We start from the raw sequence: 15,659 nt of genomic DNA on the forward strand, positions 1-15,659 counted from the left end.
ACTGACCATCTTTCCTTGCCCTCAGGTTTGGAACACGGTTCCCCTGCATGTCCAATGCTTATGACCGGAGATATCTCCAGCATGTATTGGATAGTGCCTCGGAGCTGGGATACCGAGACTTCATGCGTGAGGGGGTGTACTGCATGGTTGCTGGACCCTCGTACGAGACCGTGGCAGAGTCCCGCATGCTGAGGATGCTGGGAGTGGACGCAGTAGGTGAGTTCATGAAAGATCAGTGCCACAGACAATGAACGTCCAATTCTGTGCTAATGCCGCCCATAACCTTGAACTCCTCCAACCAACTCCACAGAACCATAGAGCACTACAGCACAGAAGCGGCCCTTTGGCCCATCTAGTTTGTGCCCACTCCCATTGACCTTCAGCCAGAATTTAGCCTAACCATTCATGTACCCATCCAAATTTTTCTTAAATGTCCAAATTAAACCTGCATTAACCACTTCAGCTGGCAGCTCATTCCACACTCACTCCTCTCAAACTTCTCACCTTTCACCCTTAACTTGCGTCATCTAGTTTATGTCTCACCCCCACTGCGGCGAAGAAAACCTGCTTGCATTTACTCTCTCAGTACCAATCATAATTATGTAAACCTTGTATCGGCCCGTTAACTGGGACGTGACCTGGTACACAAAATGGCTGAGGAACTTGACGACTGTGCAGACCCTGCGGGGGCCAATGACTTTAGTCTCAGGTAACCACCCACACAGCGTTAAACAGTGACCAACAGTGGGAACACCACCCAGTTGGAGATCTGCGCAGCTGTGATGTCACTCCTGACATCAGCAGTGAGGAGTGAATATAAACAGAGCAGCTAGTGCAATAAATCAGTCTTCAACTTTAACTCCTCATGTGTGTGTCTTCTTTCCATACTCAGTGGTAGTGCACATGCTACATTGGTGTCCCTGACAGGTCCAACAGTTGGACCCGAACATGACTTCATGCGGTTATGTTGAAGCTGCCAACATACTGGGCGTTGCAGCCACACGTGTGGTTCAAACATGCCAAGGCCCAGTTCCACCTTTGACAGGTCAACGCCGATAACACACGTTACTACTACGTGCTGAGCTTGCTCAATAAGGACACGGCAGAAAGGGTTGTCGATTTCCTACAGCAGCCTCAAAGCAAAGCAAATATGATGCCCTTAAGGAGCTATCAACCTGCACTTTCGGGATCTCACGGCGCGAGCGCTCCGCCTGATTGCTACATATGGACAGTTTGGGGGACAGGGCTCCATCCACCCTCATGAGCAAAATGTTCACCCTTGCTGAGGGACACAGGCCTTGCCTGCCCTTTGAGCAGATTTCCCTGGAGCAGCTGCCAGAAGCTATCTGACTCTTGCTCATTGACAAAGACTTCAGCGACCCCAGGAAAGTCGCAGCCCCAGTAGATGTGCTCAGGATAGCGAAGAAAGAAAATGGTGTCTCGGTGGAGCAGGTCACTAGGCCCCACACACCCGGCAACAAGGTCACAGCAAACAGAGAGGCACGTGGATTTCCGAACCCAACAATACTGTTACTATCACTAACGATGAGGTGTGTAGCCTCATCAATGCCGTCCACCCTGCGCATTTCAGGGAAACACCATGGCCAACCATTGTTAATGGCTGCGGCGGTTGGCCAACGTGACAGCCTTCTCCACATGTGGGACTCTCTCTCAGGAAGGTGCTTCCTTGTGGACACCGGCACCAAAATATGTGTCCTCCCCCCTCCTTGGCCTACGACTCCTGGAAGTGGCAAACCAGGCCCGGCACTGAGGGCAGCAAACAGCATGACCAGAAGAACCTTTGGTACCCGCACCATCCCCACCGCTTCAGCAGCAACCAGTTCACGTGGATATTCATGATTGCAGCGGTGGTGCAATTGGTCTTGAGAGCAGACTTCCTGCCTGTGGGCCCTACCTTAAAGGGTGACAATTGGTGCATTACAGGACTTTCAAACCATGCCCCTGGGGGAAGTCAAGTTACCTACCCCCCACCTCAACTCCATCTGTCAACACATTCCCATGGATTCTAGCAGAGTACTCTTTGACCGTGGCGCCACAGTTTTCCATTGCTGAGTTCACCGGGTCCATGCCAGAGTGCGCCGCCTTCCCCCCAGAAGCTCAACCTCGCCGAGGGGGAGGTTAAAAACTGAAAGAGCTGGGGATAGTGCAACGTTCCGACAGCCCCTGGATGTCCCCCCTTCACATGGTTCTGAAGGTAGCAGGAGGATGGAGGCTATGTGGTGATTATTGCTGCCTCAACGAGGCCACCACACCCGACAGGTTTCTCGTGTCACACATCCAAGACTTTACCACTAACTTACAAGGGGTACAAGTGTTTTCAAAAGTCAATCTCATCAGGGGCTATCATCAGGTCCCAGTCCATCCCAATGACATCCCTAAAACTGCCATCATTATCTCTTTCGGACTCTTTGAATTCCTGAGAATGCTACTTAGACTTAAGAACACATCCCAGACCTTCCAGAGGCTGATGGATGTGGTGGGCCAGGATCTTATATTCACATTCATCTATTTGGATGATATTCCCATTGCCAGCCACAACAAAACAGAGCATGCGGCCCACCTAAGGTACCCGGTTGCAGGAATTAGGGCTAACTATAAACCCTGCTAAGTGCCAGTTCAGGTTAGAAATGATCGACAGGTATCAACAGGTATAGAGCGAAACCCCTGCCCGAAAAAGTGGAGACTTTTTGGCATTTCACCAAACTCCACACAGTGAAGGGGTTGCAAGAATTCACCGGTATGATTAACTTTTATCACCGATTCATACCGGCAGCAGCTTACATCATGTGCGCCGTTTTTGCACTCATGACGGGGAAGGCTAAAAACATTAGCTTGGACAATGAGGCCTCGGACCCATTCCAAGGATGCTCTGGCCAACACCACCATTCTGGTACACCCCAGGCCAGAGGCGCCAACCGCTTGTGATAGTACAGACCTATCACCAATGTATATAGTTACAGTATCTAGAGTGTAATGACTGTACTTACAGCAATTGGCTGAGAGCTTAGCCATGCCTACTGTCTGGGCCTTAAAGGGTTGTGTCCCTTGCCAAGTCGGATGATTCCGGACTGGTCGGCCACCTGTGAAGAGCTCCTGTCTTTTGCTAATAAAAGCCTTGGTTTGGATCAACAAGTCTTTGGTTCTTTCAACGAGCTCTACACCGCTCTCACAGTAGGCGCCTCCAGCACAGTAGTAGGGGAAGTACTGGAACAATTCATCAAAGGGCAATGGCAGCCCCTGGCCTCCTTTAGCAGGCACCTCCAGCCATCTGAACTCAAATACAACATCTTTAACCGGGAGCTATTGGCGCTATACCTGGCAGTCAGGCACCTTTGGAATTTTCTGGAAAGCAGGCAATTCAAGCTCTTCTTGGACCATAAACCGTTAACCTTTGCCTTCCATAAAAAATGTCTGACCTGTGGTCGGCCAGGCAGCAGCGGCACCTCTCATACATGTCTGAATTCAACACACACATCCAACTCATCGTGGGTAAGACCGATGTGGTGGCCGAGGCACTATTCTGCCCCATGATCAAGTCTCTCCAGGCCCTGTCTCAGGAAATAGACTATTCTGCCCTATCCAAGAAACAGCAGGAGGACCCTGAGATCCTGGAATACAAAACAGCAGTTTCTGGCCTCCAGCTGGAGGATGTCACAATTGGCCCTGGTAACCAGACACTACTCTGCGACGTCTCCACCGGAAAACCCTGCCCCATGGTGCCAGTAGCATGGAGGTGGCAGGACTTAGACGTGGTGCACAACCTGGCACACCCAGCCATCAAGACTTCTGTCAAAATGGTGGCCAGCAGGTTCATCTGGCACAGCTTCCAGAAACAGGTCAGTCAGTGGGCCAAGACCTGCACACTTTGCCAAATGTCCAAAGTGCAGACGCATGTCAAGGCCTGCCCCCCCCCCCCCCCAAGTTTTGAGCCAGTGCAACATTGGTTCAGCCATGTCCATGTTGACATTGTCGGGTCACTACCGGTCTCCCATGGGGTGAGATATCTCCTCACCTTGATTGACCGCTTCATGAGGTGGCCAGAGGTGATCCCGCTATCCAATTCAACCATTGAGACCTGCACCAGGGCACTGATTAACACCTGGATGTCGAGGTTTGGCGTCCCAGAGCATACAACCTCTGAAAGAGGTTCAGTTCACTTTAGGACTGGGCTGGGAACCCAGCTCCACCATACCACCCTCAGGCCAAAGGGTTCGTGAAGTGGTTCCACAGGGACCTAAAGATGGCCTTGATGGATCAGCACAAGGGGTCGAACTGGGCAGATGAGTTCCCTGGGTTCTCCTGGAGATCCACACTGTGATGAAAGTGGACTTCAATGCTTCCAGAGCTGAGATAGTGTACGGCACACTTTTGGTGATACTGGGGGAGTTCTTGACCACCACCAAGGACCCAGAGGACCCCATGGCCTCATTGACTAAGCTGAAGGAAAGACAAGGTGTGCATGCTCTTTCCAGCCTTTGCGGTAGTATGCCTGCTAAAACCTCAATCAATCTCCCTTCATTCTCTGGCAGTCCAGGGAATAAAGTCCTAACCTGATTAACTGTCCCTGCAACTCAGTTTCTCAAATCTCCGCATCTTTCAATTTTATTGATATCTTTCCCATAGTTTGGTGGCCAAATCTGCTCAAAATACTCCAAATTTGGCCTCACCACTGTCTTACGCAATTTCACCAAACACTTCAACTCCCATACTCAACACTTTGATTTATGAAAGGCCAAAGTGCCAAAGGCTCTTGTCTACATGTGACCCCAATTTTAAGAAATTTAGTATCTACTACACTCCTCAGTGTCCTCCAGTTTACAGTATATGTCCTTCCTCATTATCAACAGAACTGCCAGACTTCAGGATCCTGGCCTAGAGTTGTGCAGACCAGGACCGGTCTGGGATTGGACTCAGGTGGGGCAGGTGTTTCCCTGTACACAGTTGTGTGTGGCCTGGTGCTAAAAGTGTTTCCCTCTGCAGGTATGAGCACGGTGCCAGAGGTGGTCCTTGCCAGGCACTTGGGCATGAGAGTACTGGGCATCTCTCTTATCACCAACCGGTCCGTTATGGAGTATGACAGCGCAGTCCAGGCTGAGCACCAAGAGGTGCTGCAGGTTGCCCAGGAACGAGCACAGGCCCTGCAGGGGCTGGTCGCCAGGGTAGTGGAGAAGATGAAGTGAAGCTGGGCCACCACACAGCAGGACCACTAACCCGTCCACATGCCTTACCCACAGCTATGCACACTGACCCATCCACACACCCTACCCATGGCTATGCCCACTGACCCATCCACACATCCTACCCACGGCTATGTTCACTGACCAATCTACACACCCTACCCACAGCTATGCCCACTGACCCGTTCACACACCCTACCCATGGCTATGCCCACTGACCCAGCACACATGCCCCTGACACAGCCCATCCCAGCACCACACATCCCGTACACAGCCCTCCCCAGCACTGCAAACCCCTACACATCCCCTACCCAGTCCTCCCCAGCACTGCAAACTCCTACACATTCCCTACCCAGCCCTCCCCATCACCACACACCCCCTACACAGCCCACCAGTGTGTACATATCCCTCTATCATATACAGAGCCCACCACATTATACACAAGCCATCCACTGTTTTGCACTCCATGCACAGTCCATCCAGTGTGTGCTCAACCAGTACACCAGTACCACCTTCTCCATTCACCACCTGTCCACCCAGCCACCCAAAATGCACTCTCAGCCCCCCCCCCCCCCCCCCCCCAGATTCACGCTCCAGCCACCAAGGCATTCCCTGCCCACTTCATGGACGCTCCACCCTCCCAATACAAACCTTGCTCTCTCGATACCCTGTGGCTTCTAGCGGGTATCAACTGACACGTTAAAACGAAAGGTTTCGTACTTCATTTTTATTAGTGCTCAGGCTGCTTCATTGTTTCGGCCAACGATTAACTTGCAAAAGTTCTGTGTTTGATTTACTGTTCTAGCTTGTGCTAAACCACAAAACTCCTGGCTGCGACATGAGATATCTGGCTGGCTCCGGACGGGTTGGCGGCTTTTAGGGAGCTCCACCCTTGGACTGTTTCTTGTGCAACGTTGTGTGTCCTGATTATTGCCGCTGATGTCTCTGACAGTTCTTCTGGAAGACTCTTCTGCCTTTCTTCTCGAGACTTCATTGTCACTCCTGCCTAGGTCTCTGATCATCATCTCCAGTCCACACCGGGCTTTGAACCCTGCGCCGTCTGTACCTTCTCCTCATGTCCTACTCAGGAAACTAGACTAAGCCTCTGCCCGCATTCATCCATAAAGTGACTCCCCGAACCTTAGCTTTTACCACCCTTGTGATGGCCATTGGCGCACACCTCTCCCTCACGGATCGCCCGCCCTCGGCCTGTCCAGTTCGCGGAGCCCTGCCTCGACCTGTGCACGGAGACTGTCTGGAGCTGGGAGCTCGCCAATGTGGTGGGAAGTTCTGAACTCCACTGAGGCTGAGTGAGTCAGGCAGTGGACGGCTCAGGGAATGGACTGTCTCTTTGCTGCTGAAGTGATCAACCTTGCGAGCAGCCTGTTCACTTTCAGCCCTCCCCCACCTGCTCTCAGAGCAGGAGCGGGAGGGCTGCAGTCAATATTGGACATTTGGAAATTAACTGCGCACATTAATGTGTTGGAGAAACTCAGCAGGTCATGCTGCATGCAGGCAAAGTAACGGGTCGCCAACGCTTCGTCAGGTAGAAGCTCCAAATAGGCAGCCACCTAAATAAAAAGTACGGGGGGTAGGGACAAGGGGCAGGGCCAGGGGCAGGAGTACAGGTTCACGGGTAAGATGTGGATACAGGTGGGAAAGTAGGAGTGGAAGGGTAGGGGGTAACTCTGATAGGAGAAAGAAGTGATAAAGGGTTGGGGAGATGCAGGACAGAGCGATAGGCAGAGAAAGGGACGGGGAGGGGGTAAAGCGGACAGTGGAAAGGTGGCCAGCAAAGCGATCCCCCAGCCTGCGTCCAGTCTGCCCGATGTGGAGTGGCTCCGGATGTATTCTAGGAATTACCTATTTGCGTATCTTCCCGTAATACACAGAACGAAGGGCCCAGGCGTGAAATGCCGGACACTTTTTTAACTTCCTCTGGACGTTGCGTGACCTGCTGAGATTGTATCCTACACTCAGCCCCAAGATCTGTAAACCGTTGTTCAATTCTTCCTGAAGGTTGCTGCCTGCACTCAGTTCGCCCAGGGTCTCAGCAATGAACTGATAGAAATCACATTGTGTCACCTACTCTCTGCCAAGCTGCTGAATATCTCTCCTCTTTGAGAAGTGATCTGACTCCCTTTGTAACGAGATTATGTGAACTGCTTTATCAACTGTTCCATACTGTACTGAGATGGAGAAAATCAGGAGGGGCAGAGATAGCGTGGATGCTCGCAGTCTCGTTCCTCCCGGGAGGTGAACCTAAAACTGGAAGACCCAGATTTAAACGGGACCTGGGGAAGGGGGGCATCTTTCACACACAGGGGGCAGTGGAACAAACTGCTGGAGGAAGGGGTTCGGGTGGGGAGAATCACGTCTCAAGTCATACAGCATGGAAGCAGGTCCACGCTCATCCCACTTGCCTGCATTTGGCCCGTTTTCCCGTAAACCCGTCCTATCCATGGATCCGTCCAATTTTTTTCTTAACCATTGCAATCGAACCTGCTTCAATCACCTCCTCCGGCAGCCCGTTCCATACATCCACCACCTTCAGTGTGTGTGAAAAAAAAATATCCCTCAGATTCCTGTTAAATCTTTCCCCCTTCACCCTAAACCCGTGTCCTCTGGTTACCGATTCCCCTGCTCTACGTTCACCCTCTCGTGAATCTATCCACCTCTCAGATCACCTCTCAGCCTCCTGCGCTCCAAGGGATAAAGCCCCAGCCGACTCGAGCCCTCCCCGAGTCCTGGCAACATCCTCGGCAATCTTCTCTGCTCCCTCTCCAGCTCAACGACGTCTTTCCTGTAACACTGGCTGTAATAGTGATTCTTTACTGTTGCACTGTTTATTGAGGTATCTTGACATTTACTGCTCCATTCTTCTATTCTCTCTAATGGTGGGCGTTTATTGTTACACCTATTTTTTTACCGTAACGCTACATTGTAACCCTGTTTCTTTACGCAGGAATCCTGAAAGCAGAGACAATGGAATGTTCTGATACTAACCTGTAAGCAATACTGTATAAATAGATATAAAGGCAAATAACCAGACAAATAAACTCGAAATCTCCAATTCATTTTGGTGTGTTTATTGGAACAAGCAAAAGTCCTGGAAATATTCAGTAGGACAAGCGGCCATCCGTTGGGAGAGAAGTGTTGCCGATTAAAGGAGAGGAATAAACTGGATGAACACATCGAGCCTTTTGCCCAGAGTCAGGGAGTCAGTAACCAGAGGATGTAGGTTGAAGGTGGAGGGGACGGATTTACAGGAACCTGAGGGGGAACATTTTTACACGGGGGTGGGTGCACTGAACCCGCTGCTGGAAGCAGTGGTTGAAGTAAGGATGTCTGCAACGTGTCACATTTGTACGGGTGGCTCTTCAAAACAGGGTTTAACAAAGATTTTCCTTGCTGTTGCAATTTTATTTTGGAGCTACCCATCTTATCTCAGAACCAAGGCCATCACGATGTGTGTGTGTCGGGTAAAGGCAATACAGACAGTCACACACACTAGCCATTAAATCATGTGCCCTTCGCGCTTGCCCACTTGGCCAGGGACCTTGGGAAATGATTTCATGGCCACCAACACCCAATAGAAGGTTATGGATGTGAAGGAGGAGTGGAGGGGATTGTTGTGGACAACTGTTCATCCTATGGTGTATGAGCCACCCAATGAGATGCATCAGATTTTAGTTGAGCTCCAGAATGGCATCATTTCTATCATGGCCAAGCCCAGTATTTCCAGCCCTCTCCTGACCTGTTCTGGAGAAGCTGTTGGTGGCAGGTTCTCCCGCTGGGGCATTTCCCAGGATTCTGACCTCATGCTGAGGCAAGATCAGCGACCAATTTCCAAGTGGGAGACAGCGTACATCACCCTGCAGCTGCTGTGCTTGTCCTTGGTGGTGGCAGCGGCTGTAGTTTTTGGAGGTGGTGTGGGAGAGGCCTGGGCAACGCAAGCTGCAACGATCCTTTCATAGACTGTGGTGCTGGGAATGAATGGTCAAGGTGGAAGGACGGCATGCTGGTCACCTCCAACGTCAGACGCTCAACAAAGCATCGAATCTCACCATTGAATTTAAAAAATGGTGTCTGCAAAGGGGGACACCTTTTTCACACAGAGGGTGGTGGGCGCAGGAAACAGATGCTAGAGGAAGCAGTAGAGGTGGGTACAATTGCAGCATTTAAAGATGGGTACATGGATAAGAAGAGTATGTGTCAGAGAAGTGGCAAATGGAATACAATATTGGAAAGTGTACGGTCATGCACTTGGGTAGAAATAATAAATGGGAAGATTACTTTCTAAATGGGAAGAGAATTGAAAATCCACAGATGCAAAGGGACCTGGAAGCCCTCATGCAGGTCAACCTGAACGTGAACTTGCAGGTTGAGTCAGTGGTGAAGAAGGAAAATGCAACACTGGTGTTCATTTCCAGAGGAATTGAATCTAAGAGCAGGGATGGTCCTCTAGGTGAGGCCTCATATGGAGTATTGTGGGCAGTTTTGGGCTCATTTAAGAAAGGATGTATTAATGATTGGGAGGGTTCAGAGGAGGTTCACAAGGATGATTCTGGGAATGAAAGGGCTGTCATATGAAAAGCCTTTGGCCTGTACTCGTTGGAATTTAGGAATGGGGAGGGATCACATTAAAACATTTTGAATGTTGAAAGGTGTGGACAGAGTAGATTTTAAATAAATTTTAAATTTAGACACACAGTAACAGGCCATTTCGACCCACAAGTCTGTGCCGCCCAATTTACAACCAATTAACCCTCTCTCCTGGAACATTTCGAACTGTGGGAGGAAACCAGAACCCCTGGAGAAAACCCATGCAGACAAACTCCTTACAGACAGCGCAGGATTCAAGCCCCGGTCACGAACACTGGCGCTGTAAAAGCGTTGCACAAACCGCTACACCAGCCATGCCACCAGTAGAAAGGTTGTTTCCAGTGATGGGAGAGTGTAGGACAAGAGGGCACAACTTCAGGATTGAAGGGCATCCACTTAGAGCAGAGAGGTGGAGATATTTCTTCAGCCAGAGGGTGGTAAATCTGGAATTTGTTGCCACAGGGGGTTGGGTATATTTAAGGCAGAGCTTGATAGGTTCTTGATTAGCCAGGGCATCACAGGTTATGCGGAGAAGGCCGGGTAGTGGGGCTGTGTGGGAACAGGCTATTTCTACTCCTATGTCATGGTCTTATGTAGTGAGGACACCAGATGCAGTAACTGGCCCCTGCAGATTCACAGGTGAAGCGTTGTTTTACCTGGAAGGACTGTTTGGGGCCCCAAATGGTGGTGAGGCAGGTGAATCGGACTGTGACTGGGGGAGCTGTGTATGGCAGGGGCATGGCTCCCCCACATTATCATTACACATGCTTCGGATTGGTGTGTGCGCATGTAGGGGGCTGCACTGTCTATTTCCACCACTCCACCCCATGATGTGAAATCCATCCCCATCACATCTCCTCACCACCTCCTCTGCATCAAATTTGGCTGGTCTGCCCACCAAACCAAAGCCCCAGAATTTTCTGCAAACTCTCCAAAACATCATGCCTTTCATACTGACAGAGGTATACTTTGGCCAAACTGGTTTACATAAGCCAAATTCATTTTCCTGCATTCCATCCAAATCTCTCTAACCTCTTCTTATCCATGTACCCATCTTTAAATGCTGCAATTGTACCCACCTCTACTGCTTCCTCTAGCACCTGTTTCCCGCACCCACCATCCTCTGTGTGAAAAAGGTGTCTCCCTTTGACATTTTCCCCTCCCACCCGAAAGCTAGAAGCCATGATGTCTGAAACTTTCTCATATTCTCTTACAAGACAAAAAGAAGCCATTTGGCCCATCGTCTATGTCATCACAGAGAAATCTCCACTTATTTCCTTGAAGTGTGTTCTTTCTCACATCCCCGACAACTTGCCCCAATTCTCCTGCCTCTCAGTTAACCTGGATGCACATCATTGGGATGTGGGAGGTAACTGGAGCCCCCAAGGAAAACCCGCACAGTCGCAGGCAGAACATGCAAACTCCACACAGGCAGTGCCTGGAGACAGGATGGAGCCTATGACTCTGGAGACCCTGGAGCTGAGATACTGCAGCCACTGGGCAGCCTCTTCATGGCCTGATGTGTTTGTAGTCAGACCAGATGGAACAGGAGGAATTGAAACCCTCAGCAAGGCAGATTGAGATTCGCACACTTCCATTATCGAGAAACTGATGGTCAAAAGACGAAAGGTTGTCAGAACCCCCTCGGGAAACAGCCAGATGTGTTCAGGAAAAAATAAATAAAAAGAAGATTGTGATAGTACAGATCTATCACCAATGTTGGTGATACCATGACTACCAGCCCCCCCACATCTCCATCGGGCACACAAAACTCAAAACGGTCAAGCAGTTTACCTATCTCGGCTGCACCATTTCATCAGATGCAAGGATCGACAATGAGATAGACAACAGACTCGCCAAGGCAAATAGCGCCTTTGGAAGACTACACAAAAGAGTCTGGAAAAACAACCAACTGAAAAACGTCACAAAGATAAGCGTATACAGAGCCGTTGTCATACCCACACTCCTGTTCGGCTCCGAATCATGGGTCCTCTACCGGCATCACCTACGGCTCCTAGAACGCTTCCACCAGCGTTGTCTCCGCTCCATCCTCAACATCCATTGGGGCGCTTTCATCCCTAACGTCGAAGTACTCGAGATGGCAGAGGTCGACAGCATCGAGTCCACGCTGCTGAAGATCCAGCTGCGCTGGATGGGTCACGTCTCCAGAATGGAGGACCATCGCCTTCCCAAGATCGTGTTATATGGCGAGCTCTCCACTGGCCACCGTGACAGAGGTGCACCAAAGAAAAGGTACAAGGACTGCCTAAAGAAATCTCTTGGTGCCTGCCACATTGACCACCGCCAGTGGGCTGATATCGCCTCAAACCGTGCATCTTGGCGCCTCACTGTTTGGCGGGCAGCAACCTCCTTTGAAGAAGACTGCAGAGCCCACCTCACTGACAAAAGGCAAAGGAGGAAAAACCCAACACCCAACCCCAACTAACCAATTTTCCCCTGCAGCCGCTGCAACCGTGTCTGCCTGTCCCGCATCGGACTTGTCAGCCACAAACGAGCCTGCAGCTGACGTGGACTTTTACCCCCTCCATAAATCTTCGTCCGCGAAGCCAAGCCAAAGAAGAATCACCAATGTATATAGTGTATATAGTTACAGTATCTAGGCTGTGCTTACAGCGATTGGCTGAGAGCTAAGCCATGCCTACTGTCTGGGCCTTAAAGGGTTCTGTCATTAGCCAGGTCGGATCATTCCGGACTGGTCGGCCACCTGTGAAGAGCTCCTGTCTTTTGCTAATAAAAGCCTTGGTTTGGATCAACAAGTCTTTGGTTCTTTCGACGAGCTCTACAAAGATCAAAATCATTTGTGACAGAAATTAACTGAACTGACACGCAATTAAATCAGTTCTGAGTTTTAATGTCAGGCTCCTCAAAGAGATAGATTATGAAAAGTTCAAACCTGATATTATTTTAAGTGCTGTCTCAAAGTAACATTGAGCTTCAGTGTTTAATTATAGAGCTGAACAGCATAGAACAGGCCTTTCGGCCCAACTCATCCGTGCCGACAAATTTGACAATTTAGCTGGCCCCATTTGTCTGGCAGCTTCTTCCAGGTACCCTCAGCTCCATCTTAATTCTCTCCTCTCTCACATTAAACCTCTGCCCTCGAATTCTAGAGTAACTTTAACACAGAAATGCTGATGGAACTCAGCTGGTCTCGCAGCCTCCATGCGAGGTAAATATATAACATTTCAGGCCTGAGCCCGACGTTGAAGAAAAGGCTCGGGCCCAAATCATCGGCAATGTACCTTTACCTCTGATGGAGGCTGCGAGACCAGCTGAGATCCTCCAGCATTTGTGTTTTACTACAATCACAGCGTCTGCAGGATATCGTGTTTCACTCCAGAATGGTTTATGCTGGGAAATAGATTCCATGAATTCCCTTTAGCCGTGGCCCTCATGGTTTTATAACCATTGTAAAATCACCCCCAGCCTCCTATGCTCTGGAGAATAAAGATCCTGGAGCTCAATCCCTCCAGCAACATCCTGGTGAGTTGCCTCAGCACACACTTTGATGTATTGATGTCTTTCCTATGGCTAGGTGACCAGAACTTCACTCAGTTCTCCAAGTGACGTCTCACTAATGTCTTCAATCATGAGTTCCCCATCTTTGTTCTCTGAACCCTGCCCAATGAAGGTCGCGTGTCAAACACTCTGCCCACCTTTACATGTTGGAAAGGGAGAAGATGTTATTTGGAGTCAGCTTTGTTTATTGGAGAGACAACCTCAGTAAACTCCACAAATGGTCGGTGTCGGTATTTGTTTCCACCCGGTGGGCTGATGTGGAAGTTTAGATCACTTGGGCATTCAAGGCAAGGTAGCAGAATGCATTGAAAATTGGCTTCATTGTAGAAATCAGAGGGTGATGGAGGGAGGTTGTGTTTTGTTACAGGTTGTGTTTTGGGCCATTGCTGTTGGTCACCTGTATAAATGACTAAGATGAATATGTACTTGGCATGTTTTGCAAGTTTGCGGATGACGCTAAAATACCTGGTATTGCAGGTAGTGAAGACGATTGTCAAAGATTGCAGCAGGATCTTGATTCATTGGATGGGTGGGCAGAGGAATGGTTTTAATGGAATATAATGCAGAGAAGTGAGAGGTGCTGCATTTAAGATCTAACCGAGTGGTTCTCAACCTTTTTCTTTCTCCTCACATCCCACTTTAAGTAATCCCTATGCTATCGGTGCTCTGTGATTAGTAAGGAATTGCTTAAGGTGGTATGTGGGTGGGAAGGGAAGGTTGAGAACCACAGCTCTAGACCCAGTTGTTACTGAAATATTTTGCTTGAGAAAAATTGTCATTGGCCCATTTCTTTTGGAGTTATGAAACCGTGCACATAACGAGACAATGAGGTATGATTAAAACAGTAGTTTTTAAACTTTTTCCTTTCCACCCACATCCCACCTTAAGCAACCCCTCAACCCCTTACTAATCACAGCACCGATGGAACAGGGAATACTTAGGTGGGATGTGGGTGGAAAGGGATGGTTGAGAACCATTGTCCTAGAGGCTCAGACGGTCGGGTGATCTCCTTCACCTCTGATTGGTGCAGTTCCACTGGTTCTACAATGGTTGGCCCCATTGATGGTCATGTCTCCTGAGGCTGGGGAGGGAGGGCTGGCTCCATTGGAGGTGGGGCTTGGTTGAATGGAGCAGGGTCCGGGGCGATTGGTGTGGTGAGTGAGGGTGGGTCGCTAACCTGCACTGAGTCCCTGATAGGGGCAGTATGGATGTAGGTAGGACCTGCGTTGAATGGGGTGGGGAGTGGGCAGTGGTTTCCAGTATGCACCAGGTCCCAGACAGGGACCGTGTCCTCATAGCTATCCAGGTACACCACATAGGCATCCAGGAGTTTCACCTCCTCGACCAACGGGTCAGACTTGTGACCCCTCACCTGATTCTAGGGATGAGAGCCAGTGTGAATCCAGTCACCGACTTCCTGGGGAAGGAAAACATGCGCTCATGTTGGGTTGAGTTGGTATAACAGAGATCGGATGGAGCACTTCTAGCAGGACCTCCTGCCAATGGGACACCGCCAGGCCTTTGGATTTAAGAGCCAGCCCCAAAATGGGGTGTTTTCTCTCTCTACTTGGCCATTCCCCCAAGGGTTGTGACTGGTCCTCCTATTAGTGGCAATGCCTCGAGACAACAGGTAGTGCCGCAGTTCATCGCTCATAAAAGAGGACGGCGATCACCGTGTATGTAATTCGGGTACCCGAAGAGGATAAATATGCTGGTGCACCTTTGTGATGGTGACTGAGGTCATGTCGGAACAGGGGATGGCAAAAGGGAACCTGGAGTACTTGTCAATGACATTTAGGAAGTATATGTTCCTGTTGGATGAGGGCAGGGCCCCTTGAAATCAATCCAGAGTCATTCAAAGGGGTTTGTGGCCTTTACGAGGTGCGACTTGTTGGGCTGGATGAACTGTAGTTTGCATTCCACACAGACCCAACAATGTCTGGTCAATGACCTGACCATCCTCAATGGAGTAGAGAAGGTTCCAGGCTTTCACGAAGTGGAACAATCTTGTGACTCTGGGGTGGCAAAGGTCATTGTGGAGGGATTAGAGGTGGCTGAGATGCACGCTGGTGCATGTTCCCTGATATAGAGCATCGGGGGTGGGGTGGAGTCGTTGAGCTTCTCCGGCCAGTATCGGATGCTGTAGTTGTAGGTGGAGAGCTCGATTCTCCACCTCAGGATTTTGTCATTTTTGATCTTACCCTGTAATTTGGTATTGAGCATGAATGCAACAGCTCATTGGTCCGTTAGCAAGGTAAATCTCACCCGGCCAAGTAATGACGCCAGTGGTGTACTGTATCAACGATGGCCTGCGCC

At 49.9% G+C, this 15,659-nt stretch overlaps 1 protein-coding gene across 2 annotated transcripts in view; it reads left to right on the forward strand.

The window, feature by feature from the left end:
• The window catches only part of pnp6 (purine nucleoside phosphorylase 6), a 29,662-nt gene extending 21,413 nt beyond the window's left edge, over positions 1–8,249 (forward strand). Inside the window, exons 5-6 of one of the 2 annotated variants that reach the window (XM_069899504.1) lie at positions 26–216; positions 8,164–8,249. In XM_069899504.1, the coding sequence (XP_069755605.1) occupies positions 26–216; positions 8,164–8,210 (238 nt within the window). In that variant the 3' untranslated portion in view covers positions 8,211–8,249. Of the gene's footprint in view, positions 1–25; positions 217–5,001; positions 5,459–8,163 lie in introns of those variants that run through there. The other variant, XM_069899505.1, reaches the window with a different exon arrangement.
• The last annotated feature ends 7,410 nt before the right edge of the window (positions 8,250–15,659 follow it).

The sequence above is a fragment of the Narcine bancroftii genome, chromosome 10, assembly GCF_036971445.1.
Source record: "Narcine bancroftii isolate sNarBan1 chromosome 10, sNarBan1.hap1, whole genome shotgun sequence".
NCBI classification, from domain to species: domain Eukaryota; kingdom Metazoa; phylum Chordata; class Chondrichthyes; order Torpediniformes; family Narcinidae; genus Narcine; species Narcine bancroftii.